We start from the raw sequence: 21,453 nt of genomic DNA on the forward strand, positions 1-21,453 counted from the left end.
CACATAATCCGCACTTGGGAAAGCAGGGGGAGGTCACCTCCAAATAGCTGCCTTACAGCCATTGCTCCCTTTCATTATCACCAACAGGTCATGAGCACCTACTACGCGTCCAATCACACAATAGGTAATAAGCACCTACCTAGTATGTGTTCATTAGCACCAAATATGAGCATCTATTACGTATGCACACAACCAGTTATGAGCACCTACTACCTGTCCATTTGTTCACCATGACATGAGAACCTACTGTGTGCCCACCGGCACACCAGGACAGGAGCATGTGTCAAGCGCTATGCCTGTTGCTATGCTCAAGTGCTTCAGGCTCTGGTAGGCTACAGCGGCATCAAATGCACCAATGAAGACAGAATTACAACCAGAATGCTGAATCTAAAGTGTCTTTTCGTCTTCTGGTCTATTCAGGGCCAATTGAGAAGCAGGGTTGGGCAGCAGCAGGAGGACTGTTTTTGAACCACAATTTGTCACCAGACAAGACAGTGGCAAGAAGACACTGGGCGGGGGCTCTGGATTAGCCCAAACAAAACCCTCAAGGACACAAGTCTGAGGTTCTACGTGAAGGGTCAGAAAGCAGCTTCGTGGCCAGGTGCAGGCCTTCTCTCTCGCGTGTGTCCACTCATGGTACTTACTAACAGCGAGGTCCAGGCCGGATCGCGGACCCCGCAGCGCTCAGGCTGGGGACCTACGTTGTCCCATTGCTGACGCCAGTATAGTAGAAGCCCAGATTGTTCTGATCCGGGCCTCGTTCTTATTCCACCGTAGCGCAAACCGAGGCCAAGGGGAAGGCAGGGACCAGCTCGGCGTCGCATGGGCGCCACAGGCCGAGCCGAGCCTCGAACCCCGTTTGCGCCGCTCGGAATCGGGAGAGGCCTTTGCTTGTGCGTTCCTGGAACTGGGCTGGGCGGAGAAATCAGGGCCTGCGGAGAGGCATTCTTGCAGCCTTCCCCCGCTGCCCGGGGCCGCGGGGGGTCTGACCAAGGTGACCCCTCAGGAGGCGGCGAGGGTCCCCGCCCCCTCGGCCGCTGAGATCTCCTCCATCTTCCCGGTCTTCGGGGCTTTTCCTCTGGGCCCACGCGCCCGCCCCACTCCCGGGCTTCCCCGAGGGCGGGATATCTCGGTCTCCCCCGCCCCCCCCCGGCCACCTCCGGGCCGTGTCCTAGCGCTGCCCTCGGGCCGGGGGCGGGGCCGCGGGGGGGCCGAGCGGGACGCTCGTCTCGGCGGCGACCGGGCTCCCTCCCTCCTCGCGGTGCCCCCTCCGCGGCCGCCCGCGCTTCCTCCCCTCCCCCGGCCCAGCCGGCCGCCCCCTCCCCCCGACGCGCACGCCCCGCCTGGCAGCTGGCGCCCCGGGCCTGGGGCCGCGGCGGCGAGAGGGGTTTGCAGCGAGGGCGGGAGCGGGCGAGCCGGCGCGCGAGGGAGGGAGGCCGCCCCCCGCGCCCCTCCTCCTCGCGCTCCTCCGCGGCCGCCGGTCCCTCCTCCCGCCGCTCCCTCCTCCCTCCTCCCTCCCTCTCCAAGACATCCCCGCACGGCCGGGCCGCCGCGGCCACCTTCCCTGCCCGAGCTGCAGATGTGGCGGAGCGGCCGGGCGCCGGGCGGCCGTGCCAGGGGAGCCCGCGCCCCGTGAGCCTCCCGCCCCGGCCCCCGCCCGCCCGGCCCTCCCCCGCTCGCCCCCCGCCGCCCCGACCGCCGGAGCCCGCAGCCGGGAGACGACCGCCCCCGCCGCCGAGGTAGGAAGCCCCCGGGCGCCGCGCGGAGGGGACGGGACGGGTAGGGAGCTCGCCCGCCGCGCGGGGGCTGCGGGGCCTGCCGGGCCCGAGGGCCCCGAGGGTCGCCTCCCCCTCGCGCGTCCGCGCCTCGCCCCGGGCCATTGTGAGCCCTCGCCGAGGCCCCTGCGTTCGCTCGCTCGCAGGCTCGCGCGCTCCCTCCCTCACCGGCTTCCCGGCCCCGTCCTTCGGTCTTTCGGTCTTTCTCCTCCCTGGTTCCCTTTCTCCTGGGTCCGGAGGCCGAGCCGAGCCGCGGCCGGGCCCGGGGCCGGCGCAAACTTCCGCGGGGAAGTTGGGTGGCCGCGGTGGGGGCGCGCTGCGAGGTGAGAGGTGGGCACCCGGACCCCGGGCACGAAGTTGTCTGGGGCAGCAGGGCAGCTGCCCCTCCCCGTGGCTGCGCCCGGGCTGTTACTAGTAAGGGGTTGGAAGGTGCCTCCCTTGTCCCGAAAGCCTCCCTTCTGCTGCCTCTAGCACGCCCAGGCAGGGCCAGGATGGGGGCGTCCCCGAGGGTCAGCACAGAGAACTGAAATCCTATCCAGTGCTTGGTTCACTTCTGCCCTCTGGGTGGAAGCAGGTGAGGGGCCTGACAGGGTGGGGAGGGCAGGGGTATCCAGAAGCACTGGAGGGGGTGGAAGGGGGGTGAGGCAGGTGCATCCCCAGGGAGGGAGATGCCTGCGCCTGCTTCCCGCTGCCCCCCTTGGATGGGGCTGGAATCCTGGTTGGCACCTGGAGGCCTTGGCATACTGCCCTGCTCAGCAGGGTACTCAGGCCACAGCAGTGCAGCATGCAGGCTGTCTGCCTGTCCAGGAGGGCCCGCCCAGCCCAGCCAGAGGGTGGCCCTGGAGCAATGGTTACAGGGAGCTGCCTGGCCCTGCCCTGGAGCCTGGGAAGCTGGAAGGGATACTGGGAGGAGCCCTGGGCCCCCAGCCATCACAGACTGGGATCTTGGCTCTGGAGGGAAAGCTTGACACCAAGGGGGCAGCCAGGCCAGCAGGGGACTTGGCCAAAGACTGGGCTCCTGTGGGTTTTGTCTGGTCTACGGATACTGTCTGAGCCATGGTCCTTGGAAGCTGGCAACCTGAGTAGTAGGCAGCCATCCTGCTGTCCTGGCATCCTGGAGTGAAGGTGGGGCCCAGCTGGTGCTTGGGAAGACAGCCTAGAGACACTATGCCCCTTGAGGGCTTTCTGAAATCTCCCCAGCTCAGAGAATGGGAAAGTGGCCCCTTCAGTCTCCCAACCCATCCACCCCTCCCCAGGCCCCATTCTGGTGCCACAGTACCACAGCTGTCCCAGCCCAGCCCACACATCCCTCCCTGGTGACCTCGGAGCCCTCCCCCTCTCTCTGCTCCTCCTTCTCCCCTAGGGGCCCAGGCTGGGCCTCCCAGCTGGCCCTGACCCACACTGGGGGAGGGGCTGCACCTGGGGGGGCCCTTCCCAGTACACACCCCTTGTGGCACTCCAGCCCTACTCAGCCCATATCTCAACCCACCCCAGCTCCACTCAGCCTTTTCTGCAGCCAGCCAAACAGGAGGCAGTGACGGGTTAGAACATTGGTTTTGTGCATTGGGGACCCCTTGGAAGCAGCCCTGTTTTCCTTAGCCTTTTCCCCTCCCCCTCCTTTCCGGAGCTGCCATTAGTGCTGACCCCCTGACCCCCTTTGCCTGCCCGCCCTTCCCTGTCTGTGACCTTTGACCTTTGGTGTTAAATCCCTCCAGCTGGGGCTCTTCGGCCCCTGAGTGACCCTGGCCCAGGCCCCCTGGGGGGCCTCTCCCTGCTCCTGGCTCATTGCACAGGGACACCTGCCAGTCCCTCCTTCACCAATAGGGAGGGGGTGCCCTGGGAAGCCAGACAGTGAGTCACCTCACTTCCAGGCATCACTGCTTTCGGGGTCAGTGGCTTTTGGGGATTTGCTGGAGCCAAGTCACAGCCTGTAGGGTGAATGGGAAAAGCCCCTAGCTTGGGAGTCTGATGTTCTGGGTTCAAGTCTTGTCTCTGTCACCAATTTGCAGGGGCCTTGGGCCAGGTTCCCCACCAAGTCTGGGCCTCAGTTTCCTCATCTGTAGAACCAAGGGGTCAGACAAGGTGAGCTTCATGAGCCCCAAAGTCCAAGAGAAAACTAGGCAGGCGGGTGTAGGGAGAGAGGAAAGGATAAGTCCAACGAAAGCCAACTCTCAATTATCCGTGGGTGGAGCCAGTATGAATAACGATGCCACAGACATCCCAAAACCTCATTTTAAACAATCGTGTGAACCGCGTCCCCCCAAATCTTTTGTTTCTGAAAAGCCCAGCTGTGAACGGGTAGCCGCGGCCATTTCTTCTGCCTGGGCTCCACTTTCAGGGAGTACAATTTGGGGCCAGAGGGTGAACTGGCCTAGCAGGAAGTTCTGCTAGGCTCCCTCCTTGGGCCTTAGAGTGGGGCTAGACCCTCCCTCCGCCTCCCCAAGCTCCTTCCATCTCCTTTCCTGACTTGGCCTTGACTCCAGGTTAGGTGGTCTTCTGGCCATTTATTCCTTCCAGAGTCCGCTCTGTGGTGTGGAAGAAAGAATGTTTGCCCCACAACATTTTTCCAAGTGTATTTCTATCTACTAGGCTGAATTTCCCACTGGATGAAAGGGCGGAACCAGTGCTGAGCAGTTTGGGGCAATCCCAGCATGAGAGAGCTGTGGCTGGGGGCTGTACTTCTGCTCTTTGGGAGGTGTGCTGCTCCTGGCTCGTCCCTCCAGCCCCATAGGCCTCCATAGGTTCTGCCTTCTAGGGGAGGCTAAGGAGGTCCCTTACCCAAGTGGGAAATTTGGATTTTAGAGGAGAGGTCCTGAGCTGGGTGGGGTGAGTTGGGGATGCTGTCTTTTCTGAGGCTGTGTAAAGCTCCCCCGGATCCCTCTTCTACTCAGGTTATGGTTACTTTATCTTTCACAGATGACTGAGGCCAGAGGGGACACTTGGAAGGTACGCAGGGATCCTTCCTTCACTCAGAAGTGCCCTTCTCAGGGGTTGGGGGGGTCCCTGGTTGGCAGGGCTATGTGCTAAGCAACAAAGGAACCTCTCCCAGACGGTGAGGGAGGTGGTGAAGAAGCTGGAAGAGATGGCATTCCTCCCTCTCCTCACCGCCTCCTTCAAAGTCTGCGAAGGGTCCCAGAGATTGGCTGAGGTCCCAACTTATACTGGGGTTCATCTTCTAGAGGACACCAGGACCAGGTCGGGGTGGAACACCCATCTCTGTGCCAGCCTGCTGCCAGCCCTGTAGGGACCATGGCCACAGCAAGGCTAGGGGACATGGCTGCTGACCCCTTGGTTTCTGAGGTGTCTACCTAGGGCCCCACCTGGTAAATCCTAATTCAGATGTGCCAAGGGTGGGGACTGGATGTTTTCAACAAGCACCTCTAATGCTGATAGGCCAGAGTCTGGCCACTGTTTCCATCCTGGGGGGAAAAAAGGACTTGCTGATGCTGGTGGGGGTGGGGGGTCTTTCACAGGGTCACAGCCTAGGCAGACCCAAGTTTCTCTCCTGCCTCCAGCTTGGTCCTGTAAGCCTCAGCTATCTCTCCAATTAATAAAGTGCCATCATTAGGTTCCCAAGTAGGTCAGGAGGTGGCATCCTGCTGGGGAGAACACCCCCTTAGGATCCCTGGAAAAAATTCAAGCACCACAAAAGCCTTCCACTGGCCTGGTGAACTCTGCAGGGGCCTGCATCCCTCACTGAAGCTGCTGTGTTAACCTTGTGACAGAGACACACTTATCCCCAGTTAACAGATGAGGAAACTGAGGTTGGGGATGGAAAACTGCAGTGGGCATGTGGGCCTGCTGTGGCTAGGGATCCTGGCAGGTAGCGTCCCAGCCTGAGAGGAGCAGGGCCCTTGCTCTGGAGGGAGGTGTCTGTGTGCCCTGGTTCCCCTGCCTACCCTTCCCCTGGAGGTGTCTGTCATCCCCAACCCCACAACTCAGCTCCAGGCCACTTCACAGGAGATGGGAGGTGGGAGGTTTGGACCTCCTCTCATTTCCTGCTCTGGGACTCAGGAACCCTCCCAGGACGAGGGCCTCCAGGAACCTCCTTTACAGCTGGTCTCCAGGGGTTCAAAAGTCCGACCTGGGGGACCTTCTGTAGTCCTGTGATTCCTCCCACTAAGGGTTCCAGGCTGGGCAGACTCTTGAGGCTGTAGCTCTGGTCTTCCATTCTCCCATCCCCAGATGGGATGGAGGTTCTGGTTAGCTCGAGGCAGGTTGGGAGGAGCCTGAGAGGTATGGAGATAGAACATGATTCCAGTTAAGGAGTGAGGGGCTTCCCATCTGCTCCAGATGCCCTGGAGGGGGTGGGGCATCTTCCAGGACCCTAACGGTGGGGTCGGCCTGTGGGCCTTCTATGTCCCTTGTCTTTGCTGCCTAAGAACCCAGGTAGTGCCCATTGTGGGCAGGGGCCCAGCTTATTGGTGGGACGTGTATGCACCTATACTCTGGCCATGGCAGATGGGGACTCACACACAGCCCCTGTTTTCCTCCTCCTGTGGCTAAGGATGGTAGGAAGCCAGTGGAGTCCCACCGAGGCCCCCTGAGCCAACTGAATCAGACCATGGCTGGGAGCGCCTAGAATAGTCCTGCCCTACAGTTAGGGTCTCCAGCATGACAGTGTGTCCCACTGGCACTAAAGGGAGTGTGCTGGGAGTGTGGGGGAAACTGAGGCCCTAAGAAATTTGGGGGCTGGCCTGAAGTTACATGGGGTCAGGGAAGATCAGAGGGGAACCAGGGTCTAGGGCTGTTTGACCTTGACCCCTGAAAAATCACTTCAGCCGACAGTTCTTCCCAACTCTACTCCTGCCCCCGATTCACTGCAAGGGCCTGATGTGGGGCAGATGTGTCCACAGGAAGTGTCTCTCCCTTGCTCCCATTGTCTCGACTGGGTTTGATGGCAAATTCCAGACTGCCTGCGCTAGTTCTCCTCCTGCCTTGCCCTCCTTCATCCAGAGCCCCCACTGTCCACTGCCACACCTCCATGCACACTGACCCCAGCTGTGATGTCCCCTACCCAAGGCTGTAGGGTCCTTCATCATCTTCCCTGTTCAGAAGTCCATCCCACCCCATCACTGCTTACTGGCTGCCTGGCAGCCCCACCCTGTTGCAAGCTATGCCCCAAGGACATACATGGTCACCTGCTTGGTCCTGTGGACCCTGGGACCTGCCTAAAGTATTTTTCCCTTTGGAAGGAAAAGGGTGGGGATAGGTTTGGAAGCTGCCTTGGCTGCTGGGTTTGCTTTGCTGCCCCAAGAGGGGGAGTTGGGGAAGGCGTGGGGTGGAACCAGAGATTGTGGGGTGCCCCTGTGGTACCTGGTCTTACCTGGGTGTCTGGGGCTCTGGGCCAGGGTCTGCTGAGAGTGGCAGGAGATGAAGCTGGGGAGCAAGGCCCTTCCAGTCATCCCAGCTGACCAGGGTGATCCATATTGTCTTCCCCGCCCCTTGTCAGGTCTGTACCTGGGTCCCTTGCCCCAGACAGAATGAAGAGACATCTGTGTTAGGGGACATGGCCCTACTTCTAACTTTGACCTCAGGAAGTCACTTCCCTCTTTGAGCCTCAAGCCCTCACATACCTATCTGCTTCATGTGATGAGGGAGACAAGAAATAAATTCACTCATTTGCTCCAACATCCACTGAGGACCAAGGGCTTGGGAGAGTGAAGAGCAGGTACAAAGGATGTCATGTGAGGCGGGGGGACTGGGATATTCTAGTGCCAGTCCCACTCCAAGCCAGCCCATCCTTTCAAAACAGGCTTGCATCATCGGATCAAGCCTGTTTATCTGACCATGGATCCCAAGGACTTCACACTGCTGCCCAGTTCTGTCTGGGGGAGGATTAGGCTCGGGACCAGGGGACATGGGAAATGGGGCAGCAGTCCATGAGTTAAGGTCTTCCCTTTTTCATCCCCAGTGGACTTGGAGCTGCCCAGGTCCCCAGAGGTATCCCTGCCTACTCCAAGTCTCCCTCTTAAAAGGAGGTTCTGAATGTCAGTTGCAGGGGGAGCAGTCCTGGGGATGAAGTTAGGGGACAGGGCACAGGATATTTCAAGGGCCAGGCACACTCAGCATGCTGTCACCAGAGCTGGTGACATTGTGGCATTAGAGATGCATTAGCAAAGGACTTGGACCCAAGGTGGGTGCAGCAAGTAGCAAAGGACCACTGTTGGGCGAGGCACCCTGCCTTCGGCAGTGGGGACATGGGCAGATCCTCACTCAGGGGGCTCTTGGGCAACTGGAAGAGGCAGAAGCCAGAGAAGGTGAATCAGGAAGACATCCTGGAGGAGACAGGCAGGAGGGAAATGACAGCTGGAGACATGGAAGTTGTGAAGCAGGAGCTGGTGCCTGAGAGGTGAACCATAGGCTCTCAGGAGGCTAGGATGCTAAGAAAGGGAGGAGCTAAAGGGGCAGCTGGTGGACAGGAGACTGGGGTGAGGGCAGGTGAATTTCTCCCATGTAGAGCACTTCATGGCTCCCCATTCCAAGCGCTCTCCTATGGGCATCTTCCCCTGCTGCCTTTCCTTGGGGCCACTTTTGGGCCTGTGCAGCCTTGGGAAAACTGGACTTTGGAGTGAGGAGGTGACTCCCAGCTGCACTGCTATGGTCTCTGTGACCTTGGCAGTTCATCAGGCAATTGGGGAGAATACTACCTCATTCATGGGGCCTCAGGGATGAACCAGGATGGTCCCCAACCAGGGGGAGGGACCCCATACTCCTGCCCCAAGACTCTTCACCCCACATCCATATGACTGACTCAGACTTGACCCCCAGTCCTTAACAGAGCAGCATACCCCTAACACTGTTTCTTCACTGCCCACGTGTCCAGGTGCCCTTAAGGGCTGGTTCCATCTGACTTCTCCTGGGGCACCTGGAACCTAGCAGAGGCCTGGTTTGGAATGCATAAATGAAGTGGGAGGGAAGGGCCAGAGTCCAGCGCCCGCCTGCCTTACCCGCTTTCTGCTCTCCAAGTTGGCAGGTGCAGTTGTTCAAAGTGGCCTGGTGCCTGCCTCCAGGGCAATGGGGGAGGTGGGCCACAGACACTGCTGTAGTGGGAGTGTGGTGGGGTGGGGGGTGGCCTGGAACTTAGGAGGTGCCAGGGGGTGGGTCTGCCTGCAGCCAGGTTTGGCTTGGGAAGCTCAGTTTCCTTTCCTCTGGGGACCAGACCTCATAACGGCCCATCCTCAAGCAGAGGCTCCTAAGTCTTGGTTTCTGAGACTAGAGCAGGTTACCTTCATGTCCTATGTGTGTTGTTTGTGCACAGGTGTGACATTGAAGGCTCCGGTGTTGGGGGGTTCCCATTCATATCCTATGGGATTTTGGCTAATGCTTGTGCTGGCCCCAAAGAGCGCTGGTGAGTGGCCCAACTCAGCCCGCCTACTGAGCGGTAATGCTGCCCATGCCTGGCCTTGTTGGGTGTGTGTCCCTGTCTGGTTCCCCCAGTGTTGGCCCCTCCCAGGGATTTGGGCAGCCTGGCCCAGCCCTGCTGTCCCTCCCTCCTTCCGTCCCAGCCAGGCAAGCGGGTGTGGGGGCTGCTTGGCGTGCTTGCCTCTGGCTGAGGCCCAGGTGCAGGCGGTGCTCTCAGTGCTCATGGCCCCACGCACCCCCCACAAGCTGGGCAGACAGGAAAATACCAGACATAGTTGTGCAAAGGTGGCTGCAGGCGGGCAGGCAGCAGGGGGTGGGGGCCACAGATGGGAGCTACCAGGACATGGTGAGGCCACTGTGCCAGGCCGCGCTGCAGCGTGTCTGTATGAGGGTGCACTTGTGTGCTGGGACTCCCCTTGGCCTGGCATCACCCTCCCTGCTGGCAATGGACAAGGAAGTACGTCTGGTGTGGGGATGGTGAGGGGCACAGGGAGCCAGCCAGCATGCCTTCGAGCTTCAGCTCCCCAGTTACTACATGAGGCACCCCCTGCCCAGAGCCGGAAATGAGAATCATCAGGACCACCAGTTGGTGGCAGGCAGGGGGCCATGGCTTGACCATTATTGTGGTGGTGATGCTTGAGTTACCAACCAGGAAACTAAGACTCAGACAGAGTGACAGGGACCTGCCTCAGGCCTCACAGCCAGGGATGGCGCAGGAGGCTGCAACCAGATAGCCTAACTCTGGTTTTGCTCTAGGAACAGGAACACGCAGCATTCAGGGTTCCTGGCACATGCTGTCTTCAGGTGCTGCTCAGCTGGGTGCTTTCCTGGAGCGTCCATGACAGAGGACTGAGTTCAGACTTGGCTGGGCCATCTGGGGACCTCTTGTGTCCCCGCTGGGGCAGGTGGCTGGCTGGGTGCCCCTCAGGGATAGGGAGGAGCTGCTTGCAGAGGTTTCCCGGGGAAGGAACCCCAGGGCCTTCCAGGAAGTGGTGCTGCCCTGGCCCCTCTCCTGGGACTTGCTGGGTCCAGGCCTCAGGACAAGCCCCTCCCCTAGGCCTGGGAGGAGGTCCGTCTCTGGCTGCCTCAGCTCTCAGTGCTAAGTCAGGCTCTGGAAGGTGATTAGGGCCTGCTGTGGGACAGCAGAGGCCCAAGGCTTTCTGAGGGGTAAAGGTCAACCAGTAGCCTTGGCAAAGCCAAGATTCTCCTAGTTTGGGGTCTTACCGCAACTGTCCATGGGTACAGAGCGGAAAGCCAGTCCTGCTTTGAGCTCCTTACAGCTCTAGACTGCCAAAGGCTGAGGACTCAGCAGTGGTGACAATTCATGTGACAGGTTTTACTAAATACCTACTGTGTGCTCTGCCCTGTTGCAGGTGCTGAATATTTCATGCGAATGGGAAGCACCAAGTAGGGATTGGATATGTAGCATTGCCTTGCTTTCTCCCCAAACCCCAGGTGTGATTCTGTTACTTTTATCATTCACTTTACCCATAAGGATGAAGAGGCTCAGGTGACATGGGCAGGAAGTAGCAGGACTCCAGGTGGTCTGCCCCATATTTGGAGCCATCACCTTCTGCCTGTCAAAAGGAGGGGCCTTTAGAGGCCCTGCCCCTGCCCTCCAGCCCTGGTTGCTGGGCGGCTAAGGAGGGTGGAGCTCTTGGCCAGAGCAGGGAGCCACAGCCAGTTCCCAGGAATGTGGAGCTGTGGGGCCGTTTGCTTTGGCAGCATCTCTGCCCTCAGTTCTCCAAGTCTCCAGTGGGCCCCCCGACCCAGGTCGGTTCCTCCAGTGCCCACCCACTGCCTGCCCTGCTGCCCCTTCTCCCAGGCTCTGCACTGAGACCTCACAAGCCCTTTGATAAGCTCTTGGTTTGCTTCTCCCCACTTCCATAGGCATAGGAGAGGCTATAACCCAGTGTTGTCACTGACAAGCCATGTGACTCTGTACAGGCCACTTAGTTTCCCTGAGCCTCAGTTTTTGCATCTGTAAAATGGGGATGAAACAACCTTAACAGGTGCTGGCATGTTACTGGTACTTTCACTGTTATATGCACCCATGGCTTGAAGTCCAGGGCTTGCCACCGACTTGCAACCTGAGGCAGATGCCTCCCCTCTGGCCTTCAATTTCTCCATCTGTAAGACCAGAGTGCCCAAGCAGGACTTGCCACAGCTGACCAAAGGGGCAGTATCAGGACTACCCCAGGAATAAGGGGTATCCCTCAAGTTTTCCTTGAGAACACTGATACACTGCTATGGGGTGTGTAGGGATGCTGCCCTAGTTTTACAGAGGGCCCTGTCCTCACTGCTTCTGCCAAGGGAATTAGTCAAGTCAGGCTGTTCGTCAGTCCCGTAGTTCCCCATCTGTCACGCCCCACTCTGTCCACAAATAACCCTAACCCACCCTGCACCTCTGCCCCTCCAGGCTCAGGGCCCAAAACAGGGAAGGAGGAACTTTATCCAGAGCAGGATTCTAGCAGTCTTCTGTTAGCCTGGCGACCTGAGCCTCAGTTTCCTCATTGGGGTCAGGTCCTGCTTTTGGAAGGGCGGAGATGGAAGCGCCCAGGCCCGCCCTCCAGGGGTGGCTGATGGGTCTACCGGCGGGGTCGCTGCAGCTGGGGGCCGTCTGCTCAGTACTGCCGCTGGCGCACAATAGCAGCCATTGTCTTGGCCCGGCCGGCGGGGGGCCGCACAGCCCACCCTCCGGGTGACCCCCGCCCCGGGGTGGGGGAGGGCTGGACAGCCCCACAGCCCCCGCCGCCCCGGTGGTCCCTGCGCCGCCCCCGCGCGCTTCCTCCCTCGCCACCGCCGCTGCTTCCTCCCGCTCCCTCCGCTCTAATTAGTTCCTTTTGCAGCTGGAGGAGCTGCGCAGGGCCCGGCTGCGCGGTCTACCCCGCGGACCTCGGCAGGGGTGCCGCGAGCGTACCCCGCCGCCCTGTGCGAGCGCCCTGAGACGCGGCCTCGGGTCACCGATCGCAGCTCCGCGCCGCCATCCAGCGCGCGGGAGGTTCCGCGGAGGAAGTGTTACCCGCGGGTCTGCACGCCCCACCCCGCTGCCCGGGCCTGCACCTCGGCACCTGTCCGAGAGGGATGGGCGCCTGCCGCGGGGACGCCCCACCGCGAGGGAGAGACCTCGCGGACAAAGAGGCCCTGGTCCACTGCTGGCCGAGCTCGACTTCTCTGAGCAAGGCAGGCGGCGCTCCGCCCTTCCGAGGGCCACCCGCCTCCCACGAGCATTAAATCAGGTGATGGCGTGGCTAGCGCTAGAGGTGACCGGCCTCCAGGTATTAAGGAGAGCAGGAACCGGGCTCTCCTTCCTGCCCTCTTCATCCAGCCCCAGAACAAAGGGCAGAGCCGAGCCCGCCGGCTGCCGAGGGCTGTGGATGGGGGTGGGGGAAACACTTTGAGGTTGGCCAAGATCAGAGTGGGAGTGGGGTCACAGGCCATCTCCCTGGGGCGTAGGTCCCTGCGGAGGAAGATTCTAGGCAGGCTAGTCTGGGGTGGGGTTGCTGGGAGCTGAGAGCTTTGGGATGGCTCCTTCCTTTCCCAGGAGGGGGAGGTAGTGCCTGGGCTGAGCTCTGGCTTTTATAGGAATGAACCCCTGCCTCCCTGGGTAGAACCCAGCAGCAGGAAGTGTGTGTGTGTGTGTGTGTGTGTGTCCGCCCACGTGCAAGGGGGTCCCTGGGGATTGGACCTGCTGATGGTGGGACAGTGCCCAGCCCCACCCATGGAGATGGCTCTTCCTGGGACCTCTCCAGTTCTAAGGGAGGCAGTGTCCCCTGCAGGTTCTAAGACAAGGTGACCCAGGGCCATGGCTCCTCCTCAGCTCCCTGGTACTGGTAGAGGGCACAGTGGGACAGGTGCCAAAAGATGTTGCTTGGGCAGTATTGCTTGTGAGTCGGCATCCACTTGGATTCCCAGCTCCCAAACCATCCTGCCTGTGGTCCCCTTATCTGGATGGGTCAGGGTGGGGATAAGGACAGGGGGTATGGGGAGGCCTGTGGCCCTGGGCCAGCAGAGGGACCAGGCCACCAGCCCTTCCTGGCTCCTGAATTCTTAATCAGCATAAATATTTACTTCCTTCCTCTCCTTCCAGGCTCCCAGCACAGAGGAGCTTCAGGGAGGTTGGACGGGGCCTGTGTCTAAAAATAAACAGGTGGAAGGACAGGCAGACACACAGACAGAGAGACACAACTAGGGAGGCGGGGGTCAGGCAGAGGGCAGCTCCTGCGCAGAGAAATGGAGGAGGAGCCCAAGGCCACCCATTATTGTCACTAACCCACCTGCAAGCTGGGATCTAGGCTTCCTGAGGAGAGGGGTGATGCTCTGGCTCCACCCCCTTTATATTGCTGGGAACCCTGGTTTATGCATGGTAGCGGGGTGTGTGGCACACATACAGATCTGACAGCTCCAATAGGGACAAGTCACAGTCTTGAGTCTCACCACCAAGAGTGGCTCACCCCCCAATGCTCTGATGATGCAGACTGGGAGGGTGGGCAACCTCTGTTCTGAGAGTCTCCATGTTGCTCATGTATTTATAGTAGAATCTGGGGATTTGTCCCAGCAAGCAGAGGGTCTCAGTAAGGGAGGGGACTGTCTTGTTTCCTTTGTGCTTGGGGAGTCTCTGCAGAAGCTTTGAATCTTTGGGGGGTGGAGAGGAAGGATGTGCTGGGCTGGGAACCAGGTGAAGACTGGGTAAAGTCACCAAGGGGCCTTGGCCTGGAGAGGGGACAAGAGGGGACGTGGGGCTGTCCTCCCTGTCCTGTTCCTGAGAGTGCTTCTGCAGCTCTGAATTCATGTGGGCTGCACTAACCCCCACCAAGGACACAAACTTGGGTTCAGTGTCCCAAGTACTTTCCAGTTGGTGGTCCACCCACCATGTCCACCCTTTTGTATTAAATACAGTGTCAGGATCTCGTGTGGCTTGGTTAACAGAGATTTACAAGGTGTACCGGCCTTGAACAAAGGCCAGGAAACAGTGGGAGTGTTTTCCCTGTGTGTAAAAGACTGCTGCTAGGAAAATGAAGTGTTGAGCTTGGAGGGATGAGCTGACAGCTTGGTCAGTGGATCCTGAGTCCATTTATATGAAAATTACACCAGTGAAAATTAGATGAAAATTATAGCATGAGACATGTAACAGAAGAGCATCATCACCAGTAAAATGTACTATATGTGTTTTTTATGTACTGAGCTGGCTGCTTTGCCAGTCCTCTCTGGCCAGGCTGGCCACAGTCCCCATCTGCCCCCTGGTGGCAGCCCAGAGCCCCATGGCTCCCATTGGCTTGTGGATGCCTCTCCTGGCTTCACCTGGGAAGTGCCTCCAGTCCCTTGTGGCCAAGCTCTGCACGACTTAGCCTGAGACTTCCCTCTCAGCAGAGCTCTCTTGGAGGTGACAAGGCTCCTTGCTGAGAAGAGACAAGGGCTGGGCACAGAGGGCACTAGCATTCGGTTGCTGAGGAATACTAACTGCCACCTCGAGGACACTTGTTGCTCATGGACTGCTTCTAGGTCTTCAGACCCAGACCAGGCAGGCTCCCCACTTGAAAGAAATGACTGCTGGGACTTGGCTGGCCAGAGATCTGGCCTTGAGGCTACTAGTTCTGCCACTTCTCTTTGACCTGAGGCAGTATCTCTAAAACTCAACTTCATGGCTGAATGGAAGCCATGAGTCTCCCCACAACTTGGAGGAAGTGGATGTGGAACCTCTGACTGTGTGGTTGGCTCTCTCTATAATACCTAGGGGCCAGATAGCTCCCTTTCTGCTTATGTGAGCTTTTATGGGTACAGCTTGAGGAGGAGCCTGGGGTCAGAGTCACAGCACAGTGCCTGTCCTTCCTCAGGTTCCTGCCTAAAGACCAGCTGGGTGCCCCCTTCTGCCTGCTGTCCCCTCCAACTCCAGCACCTCATCACCATGCACTCCTTGGACGAGCCGCTTGACCTGAAGCTGAGCATCACCAAGCTCCGAGCGGCAAGAGAGAAGCGGGAGAGGGTGCTGGGTGTGGTCCGGCACCGCACTCTGCACAGGGAGCTGGGCCTGGTGGATGACAGCCCCACCCCTGGCTCCCCAGGCTCCCCACCCTCAGGTACTGCACCAGGCAGGGTGGGGGACTTACACATGATCGAGCATTGGCAACAGGAAGAAGGGCCAAGGTGTGTCCACCAGGGCATAGCCACAGCCCGTGGCATCTTCCAATTTAGAGTGCTACCTACAAGTTTGTCCATTCATCCTCCCTGCAGTTTAGCTTTGGAAGGAGGAGGGAGCTGAGACACAGAGCCAGGGTTCAAACTGAGGGCCCTGGGAGAATTTGCTAAGGGACTTTGGGGGTCTAAAAGTAGTAGTGTAGGTTCCAAGACCTCACCTGGGCTTTGAGGTGTTGCGGCTGGTCAATCAGGGTGGTAGAAATTAGGGCCTGAGGGAGCAAGTGCATCTCAAGGGATGCTTGGTGCTCAGGCACAGCGTGGCATTCACCCCATCTGCTCTGCCTCCAAGAGCACCCTGAAAACCAGATTTTCCACATCTGAGCTAGAAGATCCAAATCTTCTATATTGTGGACGGGAGCATGGTGGCAGGAAGGGGCCTGAGAAAAGTCAGAAAGGTCCCCTCCTGCCAGTATGACAGGGAGTGTGTTCAAGTTCCTTTTCTATTATTCATCCTGTGTGCCAGACCAGCCTCCTCTATGAAATGGGTACTTCCTGTTTCATCCCACTTTGTTTGAGCAGTTGCTGAACTCTCAGGGTGGTAAAGGTCAAGCGATGGGCAGTGTCATCACATCTTGTCAGCTGTACAGGCTGCTCCTTAGATACTGGGTCCCACAGTCATCTGGGGGTATCTGGCTGACATCTGCTCCCAGTGTCACAGTGGGAATCCTGAGGTGGTAGGACCTGGCCCACCAAGACTCCTGACCCAGCACCCTGAATCATGCCTCTCCCTTAGGCTTCCTGCTAAACCCCAAGTTTCCTGAGAAGGTGGATGGACGCTTTTCTGCAGCCCCTCTGGTAGACCTCAGCTTGTCACCACCATCTGGACTGGATTCCCCCAATGGCAGCAGCTCACTTTCCCCTGAGCGCCAGGGCAATGGGGACCTGCCTCCAGTGCCGACTGCCCCGGTAAGGAGGGGTAAGGATTTGAGAGAGCTGCACTGGTTTCCTGAGGCTCCATAACATTATTCTCCCACGGTTCTGGAAGCTCAAGTCTGCAAGGTGATGGGGGAGCCCTTGAAAGCTCTAGGGAACAATCCTTCCTTGCCTCCTTGGCAGTCCTAGTCTCATACCCTTATCCCCTCAGTTTACCTCCATCTTCACATGGCCCTCTTCCCTCTGTCCTTCTGTGTCATCTCCCTCTCCTTTCTCTTATAAAGACACTAGGCACTGAATTTAGGCTACCCTAATCCAGCAGGACCTCATTTTAACATTTGTGAAGACCCTATTTCCAAATAAGGTCACATGCACAGGGATTAGGACTTGAGTGTATCTTTTGGTGGGATACCATTTAACCCATTCCAAAAGGGGACAGAAGAGGTCTGGGCCTGCAGGGGGGTCTCAGAAGGGCACTGACCAGCTCTCCCGTTGCCCTCACACCCAAGGACTTCCAGCCGCTGCGATATTTGGACAGTGTTCCCAGCTCCTTCCAGTTCTTCCTGCCCCTGGGGTCTGGGGGTGCCCTGCATCTGCCTGCTTCCTCCTTCCTCACACCCTCTAAGGACAAGTGCCTCTCGCCAGAGCTGCCCCTGCCCAAGCAGCTGGTGTGTCGCTGGGCCAAGGTGAGTGGGGGCCAGGAAGAGTGGTATGGGGCCCAGGCAGGGGCCCCACACAGGCTCAGAACCCTGCCTGGCTCCACAGTGTAACCAGCTCTTCGAGCTCCTGCAAGACCTGGTGGACCATGTCAATGACTATCATGTCAAGCCTGAGAAGGACGCAGGGTACTGCTGCCACTGGGAGGGCTGTGCCCGTCACGGCCGTGGCTTCAACGCCAGGTGAGGGAGCAGGAATGAGGGCAGGAGGGAGGGGCAGGGTCTTCAGCAAGCTGAGTGTGCCCCTGTGCCCTCTCTGGAGCAGGTACAAGATGCTCATCCACATCCGCACGCACACCAACGAGAAGCCGCACCGCTGCCCCACCTGCAATAAGAGCTTTTCCCGCCTGGAGAACCTGAAGATCCACAACCGGTCCCACACAGGTGAGAGGCCTGTTTGGGGGTCTCTCCTACAGTGGAGAGCTGGGCAGGCAGGGGACTCTTAAGGAAGAACTGGGCTTTAGCGATGGGGACAAATCCCATTATTCATGACCCTTTCAGAAGGCCACTTGTCGGGGGATCCCTTCCCAGGGTCAGGCCCTAATATATGCTGAGCATGGACATGATTTCCTGTGTCCTATCTGTGTGATCTGACTAATGCTACCTGGGGGACAGCAGAGACTACATCTGCTTTGCTCCCCATTCCCTGAGCCCACAGTAGAGCCAACTGACTCATGGAGCCATAAACCTAATTTTACATTGCCTAATCACCATTAAAAAGAACCAAAAGAAATAGATGACATTAATTATAATATATATTTAATTGATTCCTAAATATATGTATATATATTCAAACTGTTATCATTTCAATATTTAAAAAACATCCGTAAGACACTGAAAATCCTTACTTCAGACAGTCTTTGAAATCTAGTGTGGTGTTTCTTTTCCTGATATGTAAGTTACTCTTACAGCCTTCTCTGCTTGAACCAGCTGCATTTCAAAAGGCACAGCAGTCACAGGTGGCTCCTGTCCTGGCCAGTGCAGTGGCAGAGGCTTAGTAAATCTGGAGCCATTTTGAACAAGGCCAAATCAAAGGGCATTCTGGTGAGCCTACCTGGGGATGTGCTTTATATAACTACATGACCTCCAAGGTGGAGTTTGCTCGCTGAAGTTCACCAGCTGCAGTGTAGCAACCTGAGGGCAGAGCTAGGGCTTAACCAGGCTGGGTTCTGCCTGCAGCACCCAACTGGGTAAGATCTCGTGCTGTTGCTGGGGATGCCCCCAAAACCAGAGTTCCTGCTCTGGGAGATCTGGGCCTGGGGGATGCTGAGAGTGTGGGTGGGGAGACGTGGGAAGAGGGCAAGACCCCTTATGTGGCCTACCCCACAGGTGAGAAGCCCTATGTCTGTCCCTATGAGGGTTGCAACAAGCGCTACTCCAACTCAAGTGACCGCTTCAAGCACACTCGCACCCACTACGTGGACAAACCTTACTACTGCAAGATGCCTGGCTGCCACAAGCGCTACACAGACCCCAGCTCTCTGCGCAAGCACATCAAGGCCCATGGCCACTTCGTGTCTCATGAGCAGCAGGAGCTCTTGCAGCTGCGCCCACCCCCTAAACCACCACTGCCGACCCCTGACAGCAGCCCCTATGTCAGTGGGGCCCAGATCATCATCCCCAACCCTGCTGCCCTCTTTGGAGGCCCCAGCCTGCCTGGCCTGCCCCTGCCCCTGGCCCCTGGCCCCCTTGACCTCAGTACCCTGGCCTGTGGCAATGGTGGGAGTGGAGGGGGTGGTGGAGGTATTGGCCCCGGGCTGCCAGGCCCTGTCCTGCCCCTCAATCTGGCCAAGAACCCACTGCTGCCCTCTCCCTTTGGGGCTGGTGGACTGGGCCTGCCTGTGGTCTCCCTCCTTACCGGCTCCGCTGGCGGCAAGGCAGAGGGGGAGAAAGGGTGTGGGTCAATGCCCAGTAGGGCCCTGGGCACAGAGGGCTGCAAGACTCCCCTCGAAAGGACGGAGAGCAGCCGCTCCCGGCCAAGCCCTGATGGACTCCCCCTGCTGCCAGGTACTGTGCTGGACCTGTCCACAGGCGTCAACTCGGCAGCCAGCAGCCCAGAGGCACTAACTCCTGGCTGGGTGGTCATCCCACCAGGCTCTGTGCTACTCAAGCCAGCTGTAGTGAACTGAGCCTGCTCACCCACCAGCTATGGCAGCTCAGCCGGCAGCTCTGGGCCCCACCCTGACGAACAGAAACTCTTCTGCGAAATAGCAATAATGTCCTACTGCCCCAGGGCCTGGTGGTCTGTGCTCCCTGGGCAGCTGCAGTCCCAGATGAGCTGGGCAGCAAGGATGGTGCTAGAAGGTCATTGTTGCCTTCCCAGCTCCTGAGTGAGGACCTGGCCCTGACCATGCTCTTGGGTGCCGAGGCCTTGCTCACCCTCAGCCCTCTGCCCATCCTCCACCAGACCCTTAGTCCTCTTTGGTTTCCCACCCTGGTGCCTCCATCCTAGAGCCAACTTGAACAGGTTTTCTTCCCTCATTTGCCCACCTGTCAGCCAGAGGCCAACAGGGACTGCTGCCCATGTCCCAACACGGGGAGCAGGCAAGGTAGCATCTGTCCTGCTGGTGCCAGGCTGCCAGCCCCCTTCACTGATGAGCTGTGAGGAGCCCCCTGGGGTCAGAACACCTGTAGGCTCACCTAGTCCGTATGGGGATTTCCTAGACCCCTTTCCCTCTGACCTATCCTCTGGAGGGAGAGAAGATAAGATGCAGACCCTGGCTAAGCCACAGGAAGAAGCCATGCTGTCCCTGCCCACCCTTATGACAAGGTGCCTCCCTGCTCACTTGAGGAGGGAGGCCTGCTTGGTCAGCTGCTCTCATCCCTCACCCAGCCTAAATCAGACTACATTGCCAAAGGGCCAGCAACATTCCCAGGTAAAGGGCCAGCTGACCACTCGCCTGCCCCTGCACCCTAGATGTTCTCACTCAGGCATCCTGAGAGTATGGGAAACATGGAGCCAGGGAGGGAAGGTACCAGATCGACAGCCTGGAGCCAGGACTCAATCCAGGCTTCTGGTCCAGCAACCAGGGCTCAGGGAACAAGTAGGGCCAGTCCAAGCTCCACCTTGGTCACCACAGCTGGGCCTGGCCTGGGTAGTACTGTCTTGGAGGCCTGCAGTGCACTGGTCCTAACCAAGAGGCAAGAGGTAGCTTCCGGTCTTGGGGCATCAAGACAGCATGCCAGGGAGGAAATGGAGAGGGCTTTCTGGCCATTGACTGAAGGCCTGGGTGTGTGGAAAAATGGTCAACCAAGGATGGTCATGGGAATGCCCAGCCCCTCCAGCCTGAGAAGAGCTGGCTGGAGGAAGGAGCCTGGACTTGGGATGTCGTTTCCTCTTTTTCTCAGTTGAACCCCATCCTAAGAGGCATCTCTTATACTCCCACCCCAGTCAGCTCCCCAGGGTCTAGCTGTTCTGCAGGGGCCAGAATAAGTCAAGGATACAGGACACTGGCCCCACTGCCTGAACCCCAGAAACTAGGCTACCCAGTATGTTCCACTCAACCCTGGGCCTCTTGCTGTTCCCTCCCCTGCCAGCAGCTGGGAGCTCTGGCTTCCAGACCAGCCCTGTCACTAGGCTTCAAAGTGGCTAACGCCCTCCAATTCCCCATCCATAGAACAAAAGAGCTACCAGATGGCAGTGGGGTCCTCCATAGCCCTGTGGTTCCTCTGAGCAGTTCTGCTGATCCTACTCTTTCCCAGACTGCCCTTCTGTTCCAGAGGGGTCACCCTGACCTGGCCTGCCCTGCTGCTGGGCTTAGAACCCCAGCCCTGACAGGGCCTGGCCATGCTGGCTCTGCCCCTTGAAGGGGCTGTAAGCAAGGTGGAAAGGAGCTGGTCTCCTTTCTTTGGGCCCCACCAAGGACCCAAGCACCCCCCTCACCCCTGTTAGGGCCCCAGGCCTTAAGTCCCTAGCTTGTGGGGAGGGGTATGGGTTTGACTCAAGCCCAGGAGCAGAGGAACAGGGCACTGGAAGGTGACATTAGCTCAGCATGTGATTCGGTGATAGACCAGGCTTAGAAGGGCCGGTATACTTTTTGTTGTTGTTGGTTTATTGTTGCACATTCCAGGATATCAGTATTTTAACAGGTTCTAAGTGCCTTTCTATTGTAGCTTATGTTTTTCCTCCTCTTGGCTCCATTGCTGTTAGCATAGAGTTTAAAAAAGAGATAAGCTAATGACTATAACAATATATTCCTCCATGTGAGAGGAAGTTTATAAAGAAACAATAAAAGTGAGTTGCAAAGATGGTTTCTGTGTCATGGACATACTAGGAACTGGGTTGACCCTAGACCATCTAACTATTCAGCTGTGGGATCTCCCAACTAAAGCACCTAAAGTCCCTAATCTGGGGTTTCTCTTCAGCCTGCAAGTGCCAGCTTCAAAGTGAGGCTAAGAGCAGGTCAGCCCAGCTGGGAACTGGAAGGGAAGAATGGGAAGGGGCAGGTTCTGAGGACAGGTGTCAAGAGCAGAGATGGAATCTTGAGAAGCAGAGATGCATCACAAGATTCAGGTCCTTGACCTGCTGT

The 21,453-nt window shown here is 58.2% G+C and overlaps 2 protein-coding genes across 4 annotated transcripts in view; one reads left to right on the forward strand and one right to left on the reverse strand.

Moving 5' to 3' along the window:
- The window catches only part of TFAP4 (transcription factor AP-4), a 38,682-nt gene extending 37,900 nt beyond the window's left edge, over positions 1 to 782 (reverse strand). Inside the window, exon 1 of one of the 2 annotated variants that reach the window (XM_079121358.1) lies at positions 645 to 782. The gene's annotated coding sequence lies outside the window, so the exon portion shown is untranslated. The remainder of the gene's footprint in view (positions 1 to 644) is intronic. The other variant, XM_079121360.1, reaches the window with a different exon arrangement.
- An 819-nt stretch (positions 783 to 1,601) lies between these two features.
- Positions 1,602 to 21,174, forward strand: GLIS2 (GLIS family zinc finger 2). 2 transcript variants are annotated; one of them, XM_079121355.1, is made up of 7 exons: positions 1,602 to 1,739; positions 14,975 to 15,217; positions 16,069 to 16,241; positions 16,718 to 16,894; positions 16,974 to 17,107; positions 17,187 to 17,308; positions 18,254 to 21,174. In XM_079121355.1, the coding sequence occupies exons 2-7, from the start codon at positions 15,046 to 15,048 to the stop codon at positions 19,051 to 19,053; spliced, it is 1,578 nt and encodes a 525-aa protein (XP_078977481.1). In that variant the 5' UTR covers positions 1,602 to 1,739; positions 14,975 to 15,045; the 3' UTR covers positions 19,054 to 21,174. The 2 variants fall into 2 exon arrangements, with proteins under 2 accessions (XP_078977481.1, XP_078977482.1); XM_079121356.1 differs by having other exon boundaries at positions 17,190 to 17,308.
- The last annotated feature ends 279 nt before the right edge of the window (positions 21,175 to 21,453 follow it).

The sequence above is a fragment of the Sciurus vulgaris genome (assembly GCF_902686455.1).
Source record: "Sciurus vulgaris genome assembly, chromosome: 18".
Lineage (NCBI taxonomy): Eukaryota > Metazoa > Chordata > Mammalia > Rodentia > Sciuridae > Sciurus > Sciurus vulgaris.

Coding starts and splice junctions, on each gene's coding strand:
- GLIS2 (XM_079121355.1), top strand. CDS start 15,046: ATGCACTCCTTGGACGAGCCGCTTGACCTGAAGCTGAGCATCACCAAG. Junction 16,242..16,717: donor CTCCAGTGCCGACTGCCCCG/GTAAGGAGGGGT, acceptor CTCACACCCAAG/GACTTCCAGCCGCTGCGATA. Junction 16,895..16,973: donor TGGTGTGTCGCTGGGCCAAG/GTGAGTGGGGGC, acceptor CTGGCTCCACAG/TGTAACCAGCTCTTCGAGCT.